This window comes from Bombus huntii, chromosome 8 (assembly GCF_024542735.1).
Source record: "Bombus huntii isolate Logan2020A chromosome 8, iyBomHunt1.1, whole genome shotgun sequence".
Lineage (NCBI taxonomy): Eukaryota > Metazoa > Arthropoda > Insecta > Hymenoptera > Apidae > Bombus > Bombus huntii.
Window position 1 is genome coordinate 5170445 of NC_066245.1, and position 23435 is coordinate 5193879.

Genomic DNA, 23435 nt, shown 5'->3' on the forward strand with positions numbered 1-23435 from the left:
CAGATTTTTACGTATATCTGGTAAGCTATTAAAACGATAAAACGATGCTAGAGTATATTTGCACAGACACGAGCATAAGTGAATTCTAGCAACAGCTAGAAGATGTTGTTTGTTTGTGTTGCGAAGTGGTTCCGGCTGCTCCGCTGACACCATCAACGACGGAGGAGAGCGTGGTCGCGAGCAGTTCTCTCCCAGCGACCATGAAAAGGAACGGATCAGCGACGCAGCTACAGCGGCTTCCGGGTATCGAGCCGATATCCGGTCACGATGTATCCGGAGGATGGCTCTGAGAAGATTCAACGATCTCTCCGCAGCAACGTATCACGTACTGCAATCGATATTTGCGCGTAGACGAGTTGCATTTCTACTGACCAGCAAAGGCTGGAACGACGACATCGATCGCGAAAGAGGATCGCGTAAGATCGCGTGGTCGTCGGCACACGCACAATGATGCCTTTTTGGCGACGACGCATTTCGCCGAGACAAAAGAAACTATATAGATATATATGTACATGTATTATTTAATAAGCGACGTCGCCCGTGAATCTCGAGCAACGCCAACTCGTCGACCCATAACGGCCCCCTTTACTTCGATGTTTCGTGGGAGAGGAAGAGAATGGGAGAGAGCCTAACTATAACTTTAATACGAGCGTCTTTCACCTAACGCGCCAACTTTCTCGTTTCCGGGGAAGATTAACTTTCGCGGCGCTTTATGTCGCTCTGAGAAACAAAGTTTCTGAACACGTTACAGACCGAAAACGCGCAGCGTTTATCCTTCAGAGAAAAAATGTTTCCCCGAAAAAACATCGCGAAGATTTTCATTAAAATTGTCCAAGTTTCCTCGCGTCGGTCGCGTCGATCTATATCGCGTTCCTAATGATCATACCGACGTAACTTATCATTTTCACGTGCTCACGCCATCGGAGTTAATCTCATTGTCGTCCGTGCGTAAACATTATCAGCGATGATTTTATACCGTGAGAACGACGATCGGAACAGATGATACTTCCACGGAGACGATTTCGATCCGTTCCGTATCGTCTAACGACCTACTATTACTATACTGTTATTACTATTGCTACTACTGCCAGAACGGAAGGGGCAAGTGGGTCGACGATAACTAACCTAGTCAGCACTAGTCGGACGATCTCATACGAAAGAAGAGGATTGCGACGATCGGTAGTTGCGTTAACATTTTACGGACGATTATAATTAACTCGGAAAAACTGGAAGAATCGTTATCGTCGTTCACGTTAATGGACTGGCGAACATGTCGAATATATGCATGCCGCTTCAGGAAGCTGGTCTGCTGAAGATCGGTGCTCTTTTACAATCTTCTCCCATTTTTTAATTCAACTAGTCATCTATTACTGCTTTATTTTATCATTCAACGAACTCTAGTCAATGATCCGTACTCGAACGTATAGTATATTTTTTTCTTTTTATCTTACTCTTTTATTCTGACGAAGAAGCGATTATCATAGGGGAAAGGAAGGAAGTGATCGAAATTTAGGATACGTTTCTCCCGGTCGATATTCGTTTCCGGAATTTCTAACAACTATTGTAGAATCTGCTGACAGCGATAAAACGGACGGCCGAATTGCACGAATCGAAAAACTTCGAACACGACGATTTCTTTTCTTCCCATTGACAAAAGGGAAGCGTATTCTAGCAAAGACGATTTGCTGCGTCCGCGGTAATCCTTTTTCCTTTATTAGCGGTTTACGAAGCAGGGAGGACGAGATAAATGTGTCACGACCAAAACAGAACGAGCCGTAGCGTAGTCGAGTAGAGGCCTAAAACAGATTAAGATCCGTACTACTTCCTAGATATTACGTGTACGTATGATAATAACTGTAATTAATGTGAACCCGGTGTCAGGAACGCGGAAGAGAATCTCGTTATCCAAAGGATCCATTCGAATTTCCATCGTCTTCGTATCCTATTTGAGTTCGCGAGCCTGACAGACCGTACGTAATTACTATACCGCATACGTGTATTATTTATGAGATTATTATTGTAAATGTAAAGTTAGATGTCCACTTGGCAAACGTCGTAGTGAGTGTTATCTTGTGAAGCGGTTATCATTGTAAAGAAACAAACAAAAAAAAAAAAGAAAAGAAAAGAAAAGAAAGAAGGAGAAAAATAGAAACGCGAAGCAAGGTGAGAAAGAAGCATACAGTGGAACGAGAGTACACGCAAAACGGAACCAACGTTTTATTAACGACCTAAGCCGGTTGAAACAATAGATCGTAACTCGAAGACGAATCATAGAATTTAGCGGAATTTTTTAACGATCGAAATTAATATCGTTTCCGATAGCACAGCATTCATCATCAGAAGTCAGATATTTTATAGAGAATACGCGATCTGTTAGATCGGGGGCAAGAGTGCAGAAGTATAGGAGACCTCGAGATTAGCCATTTTGCAGCGTTATCGTTTCGTAAATATTTGTTGAGGCTTGATTAAAAATATTTACAAAAATTATAAGAGTTTCGTAAAGATATACGAGTTTCTATAACTGTCAGGGTACGATTCGAATTATTGTATATCGATGTTGAAGAAAAAGAAAGATATGTTTAACGGATAAACGATTATTATCGAAACTAATTGAAATTAATATTGAAAAAAGCTTATGTGCTCGTTTTTGCGACATGGCCTACTCTGGACGCGCATGAGTTTCCCATCGAACGTATAAAACTCTTTCGGTTGCGAATGTTTCGTTTGGCGCTGTTTGTTAAACGAAGAGACAAACATATTTGAACGCAATGCGGGAGGTCCATTTTTCGATTACGTTCGTTTGCGATCATAGCCCAGCGTATTTGAGTAACTCAAACTGAGAATAGAGAGATCACGAGTGACCATTAATAAAATACCATTTATTCTGATACATCGGTTTCTTTCATACCTGTCATATCATATACAAACTAATGTTATGATCTGTCACCAGAATTCATAATTTCAGAGAAGCAATACTTCTTTACAAAATTTTTTATATAAAACCAACAACTTTTTTTGTATGAAATCCCAGATGTATATTTCACCTTTTATTCGTCGTGCCAGTTGATTAAAGATCGAATTTCTTCAAAGTGTTACTCGCATGGTGCTAGCTGGCATCTGAATCGCCGCTGAAGCTTCTTGGGACAAGGATTTCCTCCGTTTTGTGGCTCTTGCTGGAAATTCCAAATATCAATTAGTAATTACTAATTACAATACAATGATAATAGTTAGTAATAATAGAAGTAAATATTATCATTTTATTCAAAGTTTATCCGACTCACCAGGATTGTACGATAACTGGTAACGCGACCTGTACCACACGTGACGCTACAAGGTGACCAAGGTGACCACTTGCTCACACGACAATCGACAGGTTCTGCGCGAGGTATCAGACCATTTCTAGCATCAGCTTCACTTACAGGCTGCCCGCTAAGAATGTCTCGTACCTGGAATTAAATGAAGATTTCACTTTGTTAAGAATCGTTCACAACAAACTAATAAAAATACTCACAATGCGACAGGTATTGTTGCACTCTTCAGCAGTCAAGAAGTTGTTCCTGTTACCACGACAACCTCCATAGCCAAAGGGTACGCACATCAGTTTCTGAGGAACGAACGCCCACCTCTGGAAGTAACCCCTGCAGGGTCCAGGATCAGCTTGTTCCATACAGACCACTGAAACACAATAGTAAACCAATGTAAAATTCCATTCGTCCAAACTGCTCCTATCGAAATGAAATTTTAGATAGAACGCAGCTAACTCTTAATGTATAAATTCCATTCAAAAATATTTGGAAAACGAATCTTGCGAAATTATTCGAACTACAATCTCTAGTTAAAATATCCTATTTAATATCTTTTTCGTTTGTCGATATGTACTGAAATATTTTAAGTTCCCTGTACTTTGTTTACTTTTTAGGTGAAGTTGTATTATACAAACTGCGAAATAATTATTAAAATATTCTAAATTAGGCAATGAAAAACGAAGACGCAAAAAACAATAAACTTTCAGTTTGCTCGGATACATCAAAATGATAGATAGGACACTTGAATTAAGGAGAGTAAAATACTGCATCCGATTTACACGCCGCTTTCGAATTCTTCTAAAATTTTACCTTTTGCAGTCGCCATGTCGAAAGTACAGTCAGCCTGCTCCAAACACGGACGTTGCTGCAGCAATTCCAATTTAGAGGAGCAATGTTGCTGCTGTGACGGGTCTACCATCAACAGTCTGGTTCTCAATTTTACCCCCTTTCCGCAAGAAGCGCTACACGGAGACCAATCGGACCACTCAGTCACCTGAAACAAATGTTACATCTTACACGCGAACTAACCATGATTCAACGTTTGAATTCAGCGCTCAAGACACGCTACAGGAAGCGCTAAAGGGACTAAATCTTTACAACCAGGGCGCAGATAGCATACCTTGCACGTAGGATCGATCTGTTCCTCTAAGCCAGACACGCACGCCGCTTCCATACATTTTTCTCTCTCGACAATGGAAACGTGAGGACATCGTTTACGACCCATGCTATTCTGGAATCGTCTTGTTCTCATCCTTAGCCCCGGACCACACGTAGAGGAGCACTCGGACCAGGAACCCCAATCAGTTGTCTCGCAAAAAGGATTATTAAGAACCGGCAGCAAATCAGTATCGTCTGTCTCCTCCTCTCCACTGAAGTCAGTGAAATAATAAATTTATAAAAGAGACGCGTACAATTTATAATTTAATTGACTAATATCATTGCGCAAAACGATCGAGGGAATGTTTACTAGCAGTAATTTCATTGTTTGTTTAAAGCATATAGAGTTTCCAATATGTTTTCCATATACTTACGGGCATTCCGGGATCGATGAGACACACATTTCCTTTGAAACTAATTGCCTGTTGCACTTGAACATTGCTGCTTTTTCAGGCATTAGATACGACCTGGTACGCATTCTCAGTCCTTTGCCGCAAGTCACCGAACAGCTTGACCAAGCTGTGTACTCTGTAGTCTGACATTCGGCTGAAAATAATAAGAAAATTACGTTAAACGTTAAAAGGCGTAAGTAAGTATGGTTTGTTAGAAGAGTGACTTAATTAGGAAGAGTAAATTTCTCACGAAATTAATTTGAGTTAGAAAGAAAATTATTAATAACTCGATCATTTAGCGACGAACAAATTTTATTGCTTTTACAATTTAAACAATAATCTTTACGCTTTGAGGCACTTTATTCCTAATATAGCATCGTTTATGTATATTGCTTATTCTCAAACGAAGGATTAAGACAGTCTCCGAATTCTAGCATTTTTTTATTAAATAGCATAAATTCGTTAGTTGACATAGTAACATTCTCTATATTCTAAAAAATAATTCACATTTAGCGTTAATTGTCAATATTTCTAAATTAACAATTTTTCTTAAATATATCACTCTTCTAGCAAAACGATTACACTAGAATTAAATAAGAGGACATCGAATGTCGCCTACGTCTAGAAGTATCCTCGTTGTTCTCAACTACTTCGAGCTGCGTGACTTGTTGCTGAAGAATTTCCTCGTCGCAACCCCGCGGAATAATTTTCTCTCTGTTCAAATACAACCTGGCTAATGGCTGCATGGGCCTTCCAGTTGGGTCGTAAAACGGTGATCTGGGATCTTCAGGGTACAGAGTGGTGATTGGTTTCATCTTCTCGCGCGGCTTTGTTTCAGAATTGGGCGACATGTAGGAGATTCCATTGTCAGTGCCAGCGTCCCACGGGTATAAATCGATTATCTCGCTTTTGGTCCAGGTACAGTCCTTTCTGCAGAGATTTAGTTTACTAACACCGACGACCCAATCTGGAGAAGGGCCAAACATGGAAGCTGCAGATATCATGGGATGTAGCCTATCCACTCTAGAATAATGAGAAATAGAAATAAGATTAATTAGAAAAAGTTTTTGAACATCAAGGTCTTCACGGCCCAGCTTTCTGCAGTTATTACTATTTGTATTCAACATGACCGTGTCCAATAAAAATATTATTTCAACGTTTTGCTAGTATTGCAACCACCTTCTTCGTGTCAATTCTGAAATTGTCATATTTTAGTATTTACATAGTTGGATATTCTATATGAAGAGCACACGGAAGGAAAATAATAAGCGTATTTTTGTTAGCATTTTTATCCTGATGTTCCTTGTTTATATTTAATGAGTGCTTATCAAGATCATCTTTTAATTCCTTGACCTATATTTAAAACAACCTTTGTTGACGTTTCTCTTTCTACAACTAGGCAAACGAATACTATATAGCATCTTTATATTCATTATATCTTCAGAAAATATTCATTATGTCACACAATTGCTGTAAATGTATTTATAATTATGTCGTAGAGTAATTATGTTTAGTAAAAACATACAGTTGTAGAACATTAATAATACTGATTTCAACATATCGTAGGTCAAGAAGTGAAAAAATCTGGCATGGATCATTTTCGTTACGAGCTGCTCAATTATCCAATTAATCCAGGTAGTATAGTAATAAGTGTTGAAGAAAAGTTTTTCCATTTTTTTTCACCTTTCTTTTCACAGAAATTGTTACAGAACACGACGATACCGTGCCAACAATAACAGCCAAAAAATATAAATAATTACTTGAAACTGCTGGTAGTATTGCTGTTTACGTTTGGGTACCACAATCCAGCAGCTTTGATGAGCGTTTTTAATTTATTTCCGGTCTGAGCCCTGAGCTCAGATTCTACTCCTGACGCGGATCCCCACTCAGCTAACTGCCGGAAGCCATCAGTTGCGATGTGGTCCTTACCCCAGAAGGAAAATGTCGGCACGTGAGAAGCGCCGATTAGGTCACTGAAGTGGGTCAACCAAATAGAAAATGGAAAGTCTTTTGGATGAGTCACGTTTGACCAGAGTCCTTCCATTGTCAACTGAAACACGAAGGTAGAAATTGCTGAGAAGCTATCTAGCCTTCAAGCCTTTACGAAGTATTCTGCATCGATTTTTACGAAATTGTCTATGCTATAAATATCGACCGACCTCCGTGAGATCGGCGCCAAGTGATTTACAGCACAATTTCTCACGATGACAGTTTAACGTACCATTAAGTTTCTTTCTTTTCTTATCGCGTTTAAACGTGTTTACAGAAAGCGAAATTTATCTTTATGACGAGATACGTGCTGACTATATCACACATTGTTAACTATCATACAGTATACTGAATACAATTTTATGAAATTCGATGCTTGACATCTTATGAAACTTTTCTTGCATCGGTCGAATTTAATCTTTAATTAATCTCTGTTACGGTCCTAAATTTTCTCACTTTTTCAATTAAAAAATAAGCAAACTTCCGATGTCTTTGAATGTCAAATTTAAGCTTTTGAATATTAGCTCCAAACTTGAACAAAGGAATCTTGGCAGTCGTCAACATAATGTGTTACTTTAGAATTTGTAACTGACACTGATTGCAAAATTTAAAAAAGGATAAAAAATTATCCAAAGGACATAACAGGGTTAAATTCTCGCAATTATTCAAATCAAAACAAAATTTCAGTTTCGAACCGCCTTTGCCAGATATTCGCCCAGCTCACTCACCGAGTATTTTGCCTCGTCGCAGGCGCAGCACTTGTCCACATTGAAGGTCGCGCTCTCGGCTGCTTCCATTTCGCAGAAGGTCTTGGTTAAGCCAACGTCCTCGGCGTACCATCGCACGCTATTCTCCAGCACCATAGCTGTAAAGATAACGCATCCTGATCCTGACGGCGGTGCCTTCCACATCACTTGGATCTGTGCCAAGGTAACAACGTTTAAACTGTCTCGTTGCGGAAGTTCGCGGACTCTGGCCACGATAACGCGGTGGAATCAAACATCACCGATCGTTGGCTAGTAGCCAACCAGAAATTTATTTGTTATCTATCTCTGTACATTTTCACCAACATAAGACTAGGTACCAGACGTTTAAAAAAAGGAAGCTAATTCATATGTACGCATAGGTATAAAGGCTGTATAAAGGCTAATTCACCTCCGTTTTCGGATAATCGGAAGCTTCCGAGATGGTGTTGACGCAGTCTTCATTGAACGTGGTCAAAGAATCGGAAAACAGTTGAAAGTATCCTACTCGAGCGTTAAGATTATTTGGAGCGTGTTGAGAATTCACCGAGAGCGTGAAACGCGTGAACTGTTGCAGCCTCTCGTGCGTTTGTGATCCTGAAAACGATTCGAATTTTTAGAGAGAAACGTTAAACGTGCGGCGAATTCGTTGGAGAACGATAAACGCTATTCCGGCCAGACGGAATATCTATTTGACCGGAAACTTTACTCAAATATTCTTATAGACTTCAAGAACTGTTCATGAGTTTATTACAAGCAGGGAACGATCGTTTGATCATAAAGCGTTTGTGAATATCTCGTGAATATCTTTGTTGCTGAGCACGCGCCTTCCAAGCGTTCATTCATGGCAGATCCACAGCTCAGCTGTTCACACCTTTCGGTGTAAACACTGTAGGATGGATGAGTGGTGCTGGATATTTCGAGATTGGTAAAAGACAGAGTTAGATATGATCGTGGATGACACAACGAACTCGATTCATGGAGATCGACGATCTACGCATTACTATGCAGTTACTACTATAATACGAAGCTACATGTTTCTGTTCAATCTCCAGGCAGCTCGTGTACGACTCATAGAACAGTTCATAAACATTTCTGGTTAGTGTGGACCCAACTCTAGAAGATTATTTACTTTCTGGAATGTGTAGATGGTTAAACAAGAACCTTGGTGGTCGAGCAGGTTAAATTATATGGTTGCACGTTGTAAATATCGCGATCTTCGAAAGGGAAGCCAATAAACACGGGGTAAACGTCGTTACCTTGCAAACTGATCGTGTAAACAGCGTTGGGAATATATTTGTCGGCCTTCCCGCTAACGAGTATCCTATAGCCACCGTCGCCCGTAGTCCTCGGAGCGGAAGTTTGTTCCGCGGTCGGTCGCATAGGACATCCGGCCTGTACCGCCATCGCCAGACACGTTGTCACGATCAGGAACAACATCGTGCAGTCTGAAATGATGGATGCGTTTCAGATCGATTGTGTCAAATACAAATTCTCACGCTGGCCAAGTAGTCATGCTGACTCGATAACTTCCGGTATCGGTCATCTGGTAATTGTTGTTCACATAGAGACTGATGAGGTATATTAATAAAATGTGTAAATAAAATAGATAGGTCATTGAAACTCGTATCGTTTACAACTATATCAAATTTTGTCTAATATGAAATATACAAAATTTGAAGATAGTAACGAGTTAGATGTCTAAGGATATACCAAATACGCGCGATGAAAAATACCCAAGATATTCAAAGTAAAGCGTTCTTTAGAATATTAAAAGTATGAAAGAAATCTACGTTTTATTTTTGTAACCACACTGATAAAAGAAAATCGATTTACATAAACATGCACAAACTGTTTATCACAATAGCACAGTGTAGGTGCATTCTCCAGAACACGTGTCATAACACAATGACAAACAGGTTGGTGCCTCTCTTTTGTATCGACAGGTTACAGAAACCTTCCATTGAAAACGCAGCAGTCGTTAGAAAACGAACGCACGCTCGGGTAATCACCTGTGCAGATTCTAAACGACAGAGAGATAGAGATAAAGGAATCCCGCATGGAAGATACGCGCGTGTTTAAAATAAGAATTTTAATTACAGTGCCCGCATCATACGATTATGCGATGGTAAACTCAATACCAATTATAATAAACTAACGATAAGTACCGCCGCTAAAATGTAAGTAAATATGCAAATATCTGTGAGCGCCCCCGAGCAATTAGTTTCAAGATATTACAGATGAACCGTAGCGTTTACGGTAACGGTATCGTTCTGGTGTAATTAGCGTAAAAGAAGTTCAAACGATAAACGGTTTAAAAAGAGAAATGACACGCGTATGCTGGAGAGATCGAAGCGAACACAATGAGCGGGCGGTTAATGATCGAGCAGAGGACTAGAGAATCTAAAGATGCATCGGATTACGCGCCAGCGTGTCCGGGAAGTGGGTCGGGAGTTCGAACCGGCTCTCGAGATCACCACTCTCAACATGTAGGTGTAGGTTTCTAGAACGCTGGACTTGCTGTGGATCGCAGAAACAGGGACACGCGTTGGACGCGCGAAAACCGTCGCGTGTCTCCGTTTCGGGGCGAGTTCCACCTTGTAGATTTTAGAACATCGATCTTCAAATACTTTCATTCACAGAGAGGTTGCCAAACGAGTTACAGAATGGAGGAAGAGATCAAGTGTGGAAAGTAAAAGTTGATGAAGAACTAAACGTAAAAATTTTAATGCAAGTGCTGGGCAACGAAGAAACTTTCAATGTACACTACAGTTCAAAATTATTTACATACTTATTGATTTCTGACAAGATTTATCTTCATTATGGATATACGTATGGATTGGGGCGGAATTATTTTATTCTATGTAATTATATCTACAGCGGTTAACGTATAAAATGTAACGATAAATATAGGTGCAACGCAAGTCCTAAAATTACTCGTAAAATTCGATTAAAATTGCGTAGTGCGACATTTGCTCAAATTCAAATATCGTCATTGTAAATCAACCAAAAGCGACGAAATAATGATGAACAGTGCAGTGTATATTATTAAATCGTAATAAGTAATTGATATTCAGTCTTTAAACTGAGGTAATTGGCAGTTAGAACGAGTTAGAACAATTTATGCCTCGTTCTGTCCTTGTCAACATCTATGTTAATATTCTTCACTTAAAAAGTAAATAGCATTTTTTGAAATTATGAAAACCAAAATGTACAATATTATGGATGATATCAATGATATAGAGATCCTATAAAAATTTACGTTTAATCGATCCATACCTTATCGTTCGATCTTTTCAATCCTTTTTATATCGCAAATTTTTGCACACCTCCAAAAGCACGATAAAAATTAATAATAGATTCCAGGATCGCTGATATCACACGTTACACACTGTCGTACGAGTCGTGAAAAGAAAATGATCCGCGTCTAACGGCGACGAACTGTAGTTCACCACCGCGAGCTCAACGCCCCTGACTAATTTCGTCGTGACTCACGACGTCCATGTGCAATTAAAAATAATAATCGTGGTGAAGTCACGTAATGTACGTGAAACGACGATTTTTGGAACTTCTGAAAATTAGTAAAATGATCTTGAACTATTTAATATACTTGGAACTACTTAGTTATCGAAAACGAAATTGACGATTACGCAAGCAGCTCGTATTTGTAAATTACTTGACTGTCTTCATACGGCAAATATAGCAACCGAAGGAAGATAAGTAGCTGATTATGTAACAGTTGTCGTCTTATGCGAATATTAAAAAATTGTATGCAGTAAATGAAAAATGAAAGAACTATACGAGATGTTAGATATCCAAATGTAAATTATCAAATTATCATTGGAACAGGAAGTGACGGAGTTATGTTAATCAAGAGTCCTGTAGAATAATACAATTATTTTACGTAAATATGAAAAGAAGAGAACAGTAAAATCCATACAAGACAAGATTTTAGAAAGTGAATTGTATATAAAATTTGCATGGACATAACTAAACAAACGAAACACAAGCGCAGATTTGTTTCATCTATTTAAGTGATCTCGAAATCCGTTAAAATCGGTCGACCGAATTTTACGTATGTTTAATAATTTCATGCATTTATGGGAAATTTAATGGTGCAAAACGCACAGAATATCGAGGAAAATATAGTACTCGTTATAATATTTAATAAACGAAACAATTGTCTACTTGGATTTAATATTTTCAATTATATTCATAAAAGTATAACTTTGAGCAAATATCTGCAGTCTGATTAGAATATTTTACTTGAAAAATAAGAAACGTTTCTTGAAATTGTTTATGGAATATTATCAAATCCTTGTATCTTACGTTGCACATTTAACTATCTCACAAATACAGTCTAGTTATCATTGAGATGAACTTCTATATCGATCAACAATCACGTCGAACGATTGAATTATGGGACTAGACCCAAGGATTTCTCTCAGCCAATTTACCCGAGACTCCAGAGAAATTGCGAGCACAATGAAACTAGTCCTTCTGAAACTTGATTACACAGCTTCACGAAAATACGGAACACCGCGTAAGGTTAGGACCGATGAACTCAGTACGTCGAATGAAATTAGAACGATCGAAATGTCGGAACAGAACGAGACGCAACTTCTTTTATGAGGCTCGCCCTTTCACGCGCGCTCGCGATTCCGCTTCGGGGTGTTTCGCTTACGGCAAAATTCGAAGTGGTTTACATTTCACCGAGAGACGATTACTTAACGATGTTCGGATAAAAATCGACGTATATGTAGCGGACGTTTCGTAACGAAGTTGCTCGCAGCTTCCTCGCTCTTTTGCGATCAACGGATTTTCTAATAATTAGCAAAACTATGAAAATTAATAATTATAAATGAGAACGAGTGAAAAAGAGATGCTTGGAGTTAATAGAAATCGTTGGAATAAAAAATATCACTTTACGACGAATATCGCTGATGAAAATAAAAAGAAAGCGTGAAGCAACATACCTGCTATACCACTGCACATGTTGGTGATTTTCTGACACGATCACGCAATATTTTTTCAGCGGACAGACAGAAAGAAGCCGAAACTGTAACGCGTACAGCAGAGCAGCCGAGATGTTAAGTAAAACGGGAGAACGATCGGACACGACTAAACGAGATGACGAACCGGACAGCCGGTATCGCGGGCCAGGAAAGTTAGCAGCGACGATTCGAAAAATATCAACTGCGGAAGCTCGCCCGCGCGTTCGACTTTTCTCATGTGAATTCTGTGTAAATCAACCATCGCTTTTATTTGTTTTCGTAACTTTTCTTAACTTTTTATTCATTAAAATAATTTCGTAACTTTCGGTTTGAATATTTTTTAATTGGGCAAATGAAAAAGGACAAAATGAAAATAAATTACTAAATAAATTTCGATAATACAGACATTAAGAGATGTTTGAGATGTTCAGGATCTTCCATATGGATCAGGGTAATTCCTATTCAAACATTGATTGACCCATTTATGGGTAAGGCGCGTCTCCAAAAATCATATTGTAGGTATGCTTTTTATGGACAATTTTTTATGAAATGATCATGAATCTTTCTCCATTTATTTGTTATTTTTCAGACAAGCTCCAAAGAACGTAAAGAGTATGTTTTCCGTAAATATTGTTTGTTACATATAATTATGTCAATTAGTTGCTTGATCGATAAGGCACGTGTTTATGTCTTTTCTACGATAGATAAATAGACGTATATCGCTTTTCTGCAAACTCCACTTTCATTTCTAGAACCTAAATATATCGAGAGTGAAAAGTCAAAAAACACGAATCTTATTCTCCAGCGAACGATCACGTACGCGACGCATTAAACCGAAGGACTCTAATCGGCAGGCATTATCTCAAGTCATGAGGTCAGTTTTGGGTCGTCGTATCTTATTAAAAACAGCTTCCTGATAACGTATACTAGATAGCCACCCACATCTGCATTTATCAATATTTTGTTCTTCTAGTTAACTAAAATTAATCTTTAACCACTCATTCAACATCTTCAAAACGTTTCATCCCTCGTGTGAAATAAATCAAGAAAAAGAAATTCCAGAATCTTGATTATCAGAGCACTGATTAATAGAACGATCGATTATCAGTACACTGATTAATGAAAGCGAAAGATTTGGAGATGATATCTCGTAGAAAAGATTGGCAAGCAACAAGGAAAAATTGAAACAAGTCATTGCACTTTTACTCGAAAGTTTTTCTTCGATATTACTATTTATGAAATATATTAAACAAATGATCGGTCATATGAAACCAAAGTTATCCAATTGTCCGAAAAATTTGATTATACACGCAAGCATGTGCCGTGATTTTCATGCATTTAAGGGAAATTCAAAATTGCAAAAATGCACAGAATGCGGGTGATATAAAAATATACGTAAAATATTCAAAATAGGATGCTAATCATAATATTCAATGCGTTAAATAATTTTCTACGTAAGTTCCATTTTTGTAACAGGCTACGTAAAAATAAGAATTGGAGCGTTTGCAGCGATAGAAATAGCAGTTCGAATATTTAGATTACATTTATCGGAAGAGATAAAAGATATAGGTTTGGAAAAGAACATTGAAAAGTTTCACATTCGAAGGTGTAAAAGTTCATTATTACGATCGTTAGTTGACTACGAATTTATACGTACATGTATTCGATTTAGCACGTTTTAAAAAGTGATTTGATTTTGCTTGATTATAAATTAGTTTACGTAAGCTTACCCAAATTACTGCAAGATCGAGTTGTCTCCTTATTGCGATAGTTCCATCAATTTGCATAAACATACACGGTCTAATTCAATGGCCATTTCGATGACCAAGCTTCCACTCTACCATAGAAACCTCTCCGTTTCTCTCTTCGAATCACCTGCACGTCGAGTTAAAAGGAAACTCTATTTGAAAACAGCGCGTCGCTAGCGCGAGCAAGGCGTCACCGCGGCTCGCATGCGCGGAATTATCGAGCGGCTGGCGAACCGAGAGCGCGTCATCGGGTTTGCTGGCTATTCATCTGTCGTGGAAGCGTGAACTCGAGCGTGTGGTAGAGGTGTAGTGCAGCAGCAGCAGCAACAGCAGCAGCTCGCCTCGCGAATCAACATCGTCTCTACTAGCGCTCGTTCCTCGAGGAAAGATAAAAGCGTGGCAGTATGGCATCCTGGAGAACATACACGGAGGAAGCGCGGATCTAACAACGAAGAAAGACGCGATGCCGATCGTAGCCGGTTCGCGATGACCTCTACATTTCCGTTCGACTCGTACGTGACTGAGTCCCTCGATCAGCCGTGATTCGACGAAACGCGCGCGTCGCGACGCGGTGCTTTTCCGAGTGTGATCGTGGCGACAGCTGGGACCGAAGAGGAATCGCGGCTTGAACCACGAGGGCTAACCATGGCTACTCTGGCGGGCAGCTCGTCGTCGGGCCTCACCAGGCCACCGACAATGCTGGAGCAGCTTCTCGAGGAGATCAACTTCCAGAGGACCAAGGAGCTCAGGCAGATGCTCAAAGATGGTTCGTACGAGTTCGTATTTAAGTTGAAGCACTACTCGTTCGGTTCAAGGGACGTTTAGGGAGGTTTAGGGCGATAAGGTTGGGGAAGCGGGTGAATGCACGCGACGAGGGTGTGTTCCTGAAGGGATCGGTGCCTTTGTTTGACAGACGCTGCCAGACGAGGGTGATTCCACGATCGATGAGTGTGTGTGAGGGGAAAACGAGCGAAACTGTTTTGCGTACGGCTTGCCTGTTTCGTTGCTAATCGGCGATTTTTCCAATCTATTTTCAGAGACTCGATTCTTTATTTCGTTTTTCGCTTAGCACGTATGAGTAGTTTGCTAGGTCTAATAGATAATATAGGTGCGTTTAAGTTGTTATAGCGGGGCGGAGGAATAAATTTAAATAAGTTTGCATTCTTAATTACGACGTTGCGAGGTCGAAGGCATTTTCAGCGAGACGCGCTTCAAAGCATTCTCGCAACGTTTTAGTTCATGCACGTAATGCTTTTTAGAGTCTAGTATTGTTAGTTTCTCTTTGTTTTCCATTTGAAATCATTTATTTTTGGACCGACGATTTCCTTTTCATTCGTTTCTTTTGTATCCTCGCACTTGTACACTTTCTTTGTTTTCGTCGCCTATTGTTTATCGGAAGTTGACGATCTCAAGCTACGATTTAGTCGTGCGAATGATATACGCTAGGAACGACGAGTAATTATTGCATACACTACTTCATTCTATAAATGTAAGATGACGTGACGCGGTATCAATGAGCAATTAGATGCACGCTGCGTATATAACTCGATTCACAAAATAACAAACATCCTGTCGCAAAACATGATTAGATTTTCTATTTTACGAATAGGAAAGATGTTTGAAGTGGCGTGTAAACGTACATAGCTAGGCACTCGATATCGACGAGGATGTTGTTAATGAACATATTTATATAGGATCATGAGCTATTTCCGCTTTAGCCGACGATCGGAAAAGGCCAACTTTCATCCATGTTTTTAATAAAAGCTCGTACAGCTTTAATAAAGCAGATAGGGAATCGGTGAGATGTCAAGCTGCCAATAGAGGCTGCGATTAAGTCCTCGCGGAACATTCTTATCGATTATCGATTGCCTTTAGCGAGATTCATTCGCTCTTAGTTCCTGCTTAATCGAGGATTATTTTATCTCGCTGCACCTTCATAGATAACTTCGAATCGCTCGTTTTATCGCTGCTAATCTAAAGTTCTACCCTTGTTTATACGAACTTTCGCCTTTCTGTTTCCAGAGGTACATTACATTTTTTAAATATATTTCATTCTTATAATTAATCAACTTATTCATTTTAATGCTGCTTTAACTAGTTGAATCATTCTAAACAGTTATTTTATGTATTTCTATTAATTTTATTTTAGTTATTTTAGCTAGTATTAAATCATTCTACAATTTTAATCCTTTTATTTTTGAAGGATATAATTCATATCAAATTGAACAGTTCTACTTAAAACAATTTTCATAATATCGGATGTACGATTTTCGCAACGTATTAAAAAAACATTGATCCTTTCCTGAGTGGTCTGTAGGAAATTTAAAAAACCTTTTTTTTCATACACAAGTTATTACATAGATTTTGAGAAGCGAGAAAATTTTAAAATTGTTCGAAAGAAATACCTTGAGCTAAGAAGCTTTAAATTCCAGAATATACGATATTGCAGCGTGTGGAATCTGAGGCGCGTAGTATGAGTTACAGACGACAAGTAGGTTAACGATTCCAAATGGGATCCCGCGACCGCGAACAGATAATTGCATATATTATACGTAACAATCCAAATCTCTAAAGGAAAGATATTTTCAAAATATTCGAATGTGTTTTCGAACTACAATGATATTTTCGATATCCCTGTTATTTCCTGAATCGTTTTTCCATAAACAACTTGTTAAGTGAAGGAAAAAAAGTAGAAATTAATTGGCAAATAAATTAGAGGAATATATTGCACTGATATAATCGTAAAGTCTGCTGTATCTTTGCATTTTTCGTGCAGATTTTTAGGACGACTTAATAATTTCCTGTTTATATTCCTGCAGACTCGGGTTTCGTGATACTTCAAGGTACAACCTACTGGACGGACCTGTTTGTCAGGCACTTCCTCTTCCAGGCGGAGCATACGATCGACGGCGACGATCTCCTTTTCTTCGTGCGCAAAAAACACGTGAAAACATCGTCGAGATACTTACCAAAGTTCGAAACGGAGGTGGACGTGTTCCGGAAAGACAGCAAAAAGTTACCAATCGGCGATCCCGACATCGATTGGGAAGAAACCGTGTACCTGAACCTAGTCGTGCACCAGTTCGACTACACGCTAACGTTAGCGATTTGCACAAGGACGAGTCCCAAGGAATTGCAAGTGAGTCGTTCTTTCGTTCCTTGCGTTAGAAAAGGAAATGGATACTACAATATAGCAGAACTTTATTCGTTGCAACGATATTTTATTTGCTGCCCCATTAACCTTTACGTAGAATTGTTATTACATAAGAACCGTTTCTTCTCCGCTGCGCCCAGATTGATAGAACTCTATCATAATTTAAAAGCAACATAGAATATTAAATATCAGAAGAATTCATACAGGAATTATGCACTTTTCTGCTTAAAGAGTTCGTAGAACAATGTCTTTACTGTTATCTCAGAAAATGTTACCACTATCTGGTAGCGACTATCTATGAATACTGTTTGCTTATATGGCAATGCCTTTGGTATAGCTATGTTTCTTTCGACCGTCACGCGTCTTAAACGAACCATTTACAAATGGGTGAAAAATCTCAGGAAAAAAGGGAAGACATGATAGATGATACTCGCCAGGGTTGACCTGGTATACCTGGTATACCGATGAGAACGTCGAACGTGTTCATAAACTTGTGCTATCGAATCACCTTCCGGGTAATCGCTGAAGGATTTGATGTCAGTTTAGAAAACGTGCATTGAATTGTAAAAAATGATCTAGAAATGCGAAAGCTTGGTGCTAAGATTGTCCCGTGGTTTGCTGATGAAATTCTGACGAGATTCTTGAGCAGAGTAGTATTTAGTCTAATTTGTGCTCTCTTTGTTATTTTACCTGTAACCTTTGTTAATTTACTTGATTTCACATTGCAATTTTATGCCAAAGCTTTTCTTAAAACGTTATTGCGTATCGAAAGCAGGGCGAAATTGACTCATAGAAAATCAGCAGAGTTAATTCCACTTTCTTGCGATTTTTTAACGAATAAATATTTCAGGTATTACGAAGACACTCGCAAAAGGTTTACGCAAGCCCGAGTCGGCGGCGAATGGACGCGAAAGGAGATCTCGAAGAGATGACGTACCCGCATATATGTTTCATGGTGGACAATTTCGACGAAGTTTTCTGTGATATTCTAGTCAGGGATGGGGAGATGGTGTGCGTGGAATTGGTTGCGTCCGACAGGGAGGGCGCCATTCAAGGTGTCATTTTTCTCGGGTCTATCAGATACGACGCTTTGAAGAAAGTATATGACGCAAGAGTACGTTTCATTAACAAAGTCATGTTAACCAACTCGTTACATCAGCTATTTTTAACAAACATCGTATTTTAACTTTCAGTCCAGTCTCAGTACCAAAATGGCGCAGCGTATGACCTTTGGCTTGTTTTCTGGCGCGGCTTCCCAACGAATAGAATTCGTTCGAATGAAGGGACCTCGTGGTACGATTATCAATAGGAAACCCTTCAACAAATCGATCGATCGCTTCTAGTTTTCTATGGAAACCTGAAAACCTTCGTTGCTTGTTTTCAGGCAAGGGGCACGCGGAAATGGCTGTGACGAAGCCAAAGGGTTCAGGAGCGGAGACACCAACTTCGGAACCTGGCTACTGTGCCACGGATTCCCTCTGGGACGCTGATTGGGACGACGCCGAGGAATTATTTATGTATCGACATCAACGAAGGCTATCCGACCCAAGCGCCAATTTGAATAATTTCGTCCGGGGTGGTTGGAGAACGAAACCAGACACAGCTGCAACGAAAGCCAGGTCAGAGAACGAGGGTCTGGACTCGATGGCCAATGGACTGAACGAAATCGAAGCTGGAGACGTTCGAGACGGTAACTACAAACTGTTATCCTTTCATGGTGTTTAGTCCAAGTTCGACGAAAACGGGACGAAAGTCGCGGATGAAGATAATAATCTTATATATTTACCTTCTCCCTGTTCTTTCTAGTGCCTGCACCTTTCAGAGTCGACTGTGCATGCTGTTGTGTTACGTATCTGTGTATTCTGCACATATTTTTCTTTCGATAGTTAGTTGATCCTCTTAGGAGTCGGTCTCGATGATACATCGATCTATGATTATTATTCGAAGAATTTTTATTTGATCTTTTTTCCTTTTTTAGATTTTTTCTTTTTTTTTTTAGTTTTTTTAGTTTAGATGATTACGATCGAGACGCAAGAACGCTTTTCTGAATATTCTTGGATTATTAATACGAAAGGTGTTCGTTTAAGATCGCGTACGTGATGATCAGAGGCACTTTCATCTTCGTGATTATTTTTTCTTGCCGTCGAGAACGTGAAGCTCGAGATCGGTTCGAAAGAACCTAGTTGATCCATGCTCTTGTATTCCTTCAGACCACCAAGTGCCACGAGACGCAGTGGTTCGGTACATTTCGCAGATAAGATCGTTCGAAAATCTCCGAGAAACGAACAGAGATAAAATACGTGAGAGTTCGTCGAGAAGAAACGGCTGTAGAGCACCACCACCAACACCACCACACGCGAATTTCGTACGCTTGTCGCGAAATGGACGATTGAGCTAAAAAATCAGACAAAATAGAGCCAATGAAAATTCAAAGATAAAAAAAGAAAACAAAAACGAATCGAAAAAGAAGCCAAACTGAAAAGATATAGAAATACATTGTCTCTAATCTGTGTCACGTGCCTTTCCGGCTCTTTCCTTTGTAGCCGACCTACAGGATAGCAGCTGGGGCGGCCGGGGCTCACCAGGAAATCACAGGAGTCCTCAAGTCAGGCGACGAAGATCCCCTTTCCTTTCTGGCAGGCAACAACGTCCCAAGCAAAAGCAACGTAACTCGTGGGAACGTACCGAAAATGAGAACTCGTCGAATCACAAGGAGGCCTATCACGAAACACACGGTGAGCGTGCTCCTGCGTGTTTAAAACGATTGTCCTTCGTCTCTCGCGTTTCTCGTCTTCCAAAAGAACTAACTCGAACGCCAATAAACCTGAAAACAATCTCGATGTCAACCAATCTACGAAAACCAATTAAAACGATAAAGCCGGCAAATCTCAAAGCAATCTGGACGTCGTCCAATCTATCGTACAATAACCGATCGAATAGAGCCAACGAATCCCAGAGCAATCTCGATATCGTGTACTGCATTATATAAGAACCAATCAAAACGATAGAGACGAAGGGACGAAAGAATCGTGAAAACGCGACACGAGCGCGCACACAATGTCGAAACGAATTATCTGGTGGCAGGCCTCCGCAACCACCAACACAACCATATCGAAGTGGGTAGCGAGATACTCGTGCCAGCGGCAGCTTGTTTGACTGACGACAACGTGAGACAGAAGCTGGACGCGGGCGCGATTCTGGTGCATGGCAAGGAGGAACTACCGTACGAGGAGGACAATAACCGCAAACGAAGGCCATACAGCACCGGTCAGATTAATCACGAGCGGATCAACAACTTGGAGAACGACGAGGAGCATCGACGACTCAGCGACGACGAAGTGGTCAGGGTACGTCGGACCGATGGTCGCCGGCGTCTTCGTTCGGCTGGCTCGGATCACGAAGAATACTACACCGGCCGGAACAAGAACAAAAACGACGAGCAGATGAGAGATAAAAACGCGAACGCCCGTATTACAAGAGGCAACCTGACCACGCACAGACAGAGCGCCACTCTGCCTAGAAGGAGGCGAAGACGAGCATTGTCCGGCAGCTTCGCAGGCAACCCTCTTCCGCCGCATCGAGTCACACCAGACGGCACAGCTATCTACTATTGGTGCGAGCTCCCGCGCCGCCCCGGCTCACAGGGTAAATTCTTCTTCCCCCTGCCCGACACATCTCTACACCCGATCACGCGCCCACGCGTACAGGACACGGGTCTGCTCTGTGAACGACCGCTTTCTTTTGCGCAATTTACGAATTAAGCCGAATTATTATGGAAATACGTGGATATCATAGATAGGCGGGAATGATTTTTTGGTTTCCCTGGAGGTCTCTAAGTTCCGTTTGATAAGTTTGTCTAACGCAAAGGTCTGTTTCAAGCCTTAGAAGAAAACGTTGCATAACGTTTAATAAATGTAATAAAACAAGAAAGTTAGTATAACAGTTTGTTTGTTTAGAAATAGTTATTCCTAGACAAGAAAATTAGATTTGTGTTGAGAATTGAAAGACTGATTGAAGGGGAACTGGAGAGTTGCATAGAAGCTAATAGGAGTAGCTTTGTTCAGAAATTCTTACTTCTAAGTAGGAAATTAGATTTGGGTTGAAGATTGGCAAACTATGAAGTTAACTAAGAAGCTCGGAGAGAAAGATTTAACAGTAAAAATTAATAATACGAGTAGCCTCGTTATTAGAAACAATTATACAGGAAGATTAGCGATACGCGACGAAAACTATAAAGCTAGAATTAACAATTTACACTGGAGAGAAATTTAATTTTTATATGCAGAGGATAACGGTCGTTCATCGAGCAGCTCGTGCGACACCAAAAAGCAGTCATGTTGTCCATTGTACTCAACTCGTATTCTTGTACATTCATACATTCCTAGTTAGGAAGGTAAACTTGTACAGCCATGCTCAACAAATGACTGTGTTTATGAGGATGGTGAAATAACAATGGCAACGGGGGTGCGATCAATCGACTATTATTGTCGGCCATTATTGTTGGAACAGTCGTGACGGTGTTCACTAGTGCTGGTGGTGGTTTCTAACAGTAATTTATAGGGTGATTAATTTTATACCTCGCGGCTCTAAAGATATCGGGGTGGTAACGAATACGAACCAACGTGAAAAAATAGCGGCCGTTTTCGTTACGCGAGTTTCACCACCGGTATAAACATAGTCATCCACGATGAGGGACAAGCATTCACTGACACCGATAGAGTCGAGATAGAAATCGTAGAATGCGAACTGTCCGTGTGGTAGCAACAACGATTCACCCTTTCTTTCTGCTTCACAGCGTCCGATCATCTTCAACAATGCGCGAACAAAATATCAAAAAAGGATCTACCAAATAAATAAACAAAAATGAAAAGAACGAATAATACAAAGAAATAAAATTAACAAATTAGCAATTAATGCGAAAAGAGAAAAAAAATGAAATATCGAACGTTGTGCGCAGAAAGAAGAAGCTAGTGCATCCCTGTTTCGTGTTTACTTATTCTGCGCACCTGTAGCTAATGTGCATCATTGTAACACCTCTACATATTTTCGTGCTACACCTGTTCACCTTTGCGAACAATTATTTTAGCCATTCAACGTCACGAATTTGAACAGCAATTAGCTAGCCGATCCTCGAACCCACATCCGATCCTTTAATCTTAATTCACTTTTGTCGATCGTCTAACCAGATTTATTTCCTGCGATTGCTTTCATATAATTTATCGACACGAATCATTCCAGGATCTTAATCGTTGGTCAAGCTTCTGACTTAGTTCGATATTCAGAGTTATTAGCAATAATCGGTTCGTTCTCTGTGTGTTAACAGAGTTGGACGACGGCGCTTACAACCCTCTGTGGACGATGCGAGGATTCACACAGACCTTCCATTTCTGGAAAGAGACCAGACGGGCCCAATCCGTTCCCTTGAACGCGTTTCTTACTTATATTACCCTGCCATGGTGGAGCATTGCCAAAGGTACGCCATTAAAGATACGACAGACTCATAAAGGAAAGAAATTCCCTGGAAGGAATATGGATTTGATTGTTTGTTTCTGATAAATCCAAGACAGTCATAAAAATAGCATTGGCCAAATAATTCACACATGTAAATAAGATAGTATTAGCAATGCGTATCAGTGAACTAGAGAGGGAAGTAAGTACATTCTTTCACAGGGAACATGCTTTCAGTGCCGCGCAATAAATAACGCGTGTTATCGTGTATTTACAGATATTCTTGATCATCGAGAAGGACCTATTCTGACGTTCTAGCCAACACAAGGACGTCCCATTTTCATTTCGAACAAATTTCCTTTTCCCATTTCGCTCCCCACTTTATACACACTTGGATAGAACTGTGGCCCGACAAGATCGAAGTGTATAGATTAAGGAATAAACGAGATACTATTTATAATCCCGCGCCTATTATTTTATTATCTCCATATGGACAGGATGATG

The 23435-nt window shown here is 40.0% G+C and overlaps 3 protein-coding genes across 16 annotated transcripts in view; 2 read left to right on the plus strand and 1 right to left on the minus strand.

Annotated features, from left to right (window-relative positions):
* LOC126868569 (transient receptor potential-gamma protein) overlaps positions 1–2890 on the plus strand; it is a 99107-nt gene extending 96217 nt beyond the window's left edge. For all 9 annotated transcript variants that reach the window (XM_050624167.1, XM_050624169.1, XM_050624166.1 and 6 more), the window contains one exon: positions 127–2890. In XM_050624167.1, coding sequence (XP_050480124.1) covers positions 127–290 — 164 coding nt within the window. In that variant the 3' untranslated portion in view covers positions 291–2890. The remainder of the gene's footprint in view (positions 1–126) is intronic.
* On the minus strand, positions 2859–16861 carry LOC126868571 (spondin-1). 5 transcript variants are annotated; one of them, XM_050624172.1, is made up of 12 exons: positions 16735–16861; positions 8847–9035; positions 8000–8184; positions 7573–7764; positions 6616–6905; positions 5475–5878; positions 4838–5009; positions 4426–4675; positions 4116–4299; positions 3512–3675; positions 3282–3446; positions 2859–3173 (listed from the first exon to the last, which is right to left on the minus strand). In XM_050624172.1, exons 2-12 carry the CDS (start codon positions 9025–9027, stop codon positions 3093–3095), a joined length of 2268 nt encoding a protein of 755 aa, XP_050480129.1. In that variant the 5' UTR covers positions 9028–9035; positions 16735–16861; the 3' UTR covers positions 2859–3092. The 5 variants fall into 5 exon arrangements, with proteins under 5 accessions (XP_050480129.1, XP_050480130.1, XP_050480128.1 ...); XM_050624173.1 differs by lacking the exon at positions 16735–16861 and adding an exon at positions 14312–14460; XM_050624171.1 differs by lacking the exon at positions 16735–16861 and adding an exon at positions 12564–14274.
* Positions 14603–23391, plus strand: LOC126868574 (uncharacterized protein KIAA0930 homolog). 2 transcript variants are annotated; one of them, XM_050624179.1, is made up of 9 exons: positions 14603–15095; positions 17149–17468; positions 18334–18597; positions 18677–18776; positions 18868–19173; positions 20027–20218; positions 20568–21128; positions 22807–22956; positions 23209–23391. In XM_050624179.1, exons 1-9 carry the CDS (start codon positions 14975–14977, stop codon positions 23247–23249), a joined length of 2055 nt encoding a protein of 684 aa, XP_050480136.1. In that variant the 5' UTR covers positions 14603–14974; the 3' UTR covers positions 23250–23391. The 2 variants fall into 2 exon arrangements, with proteins under 2 accessions (XP_050480136.1, XP_050480137.1); XM_050624180.1 differs by lacking the exons at positions 20027–20218; positions 20568–21128 and having other exon boundaries at positions 14607–15095.
* The last annotated feature ends 44 nt before the right edge of the window (positions 23392–23435 follow it).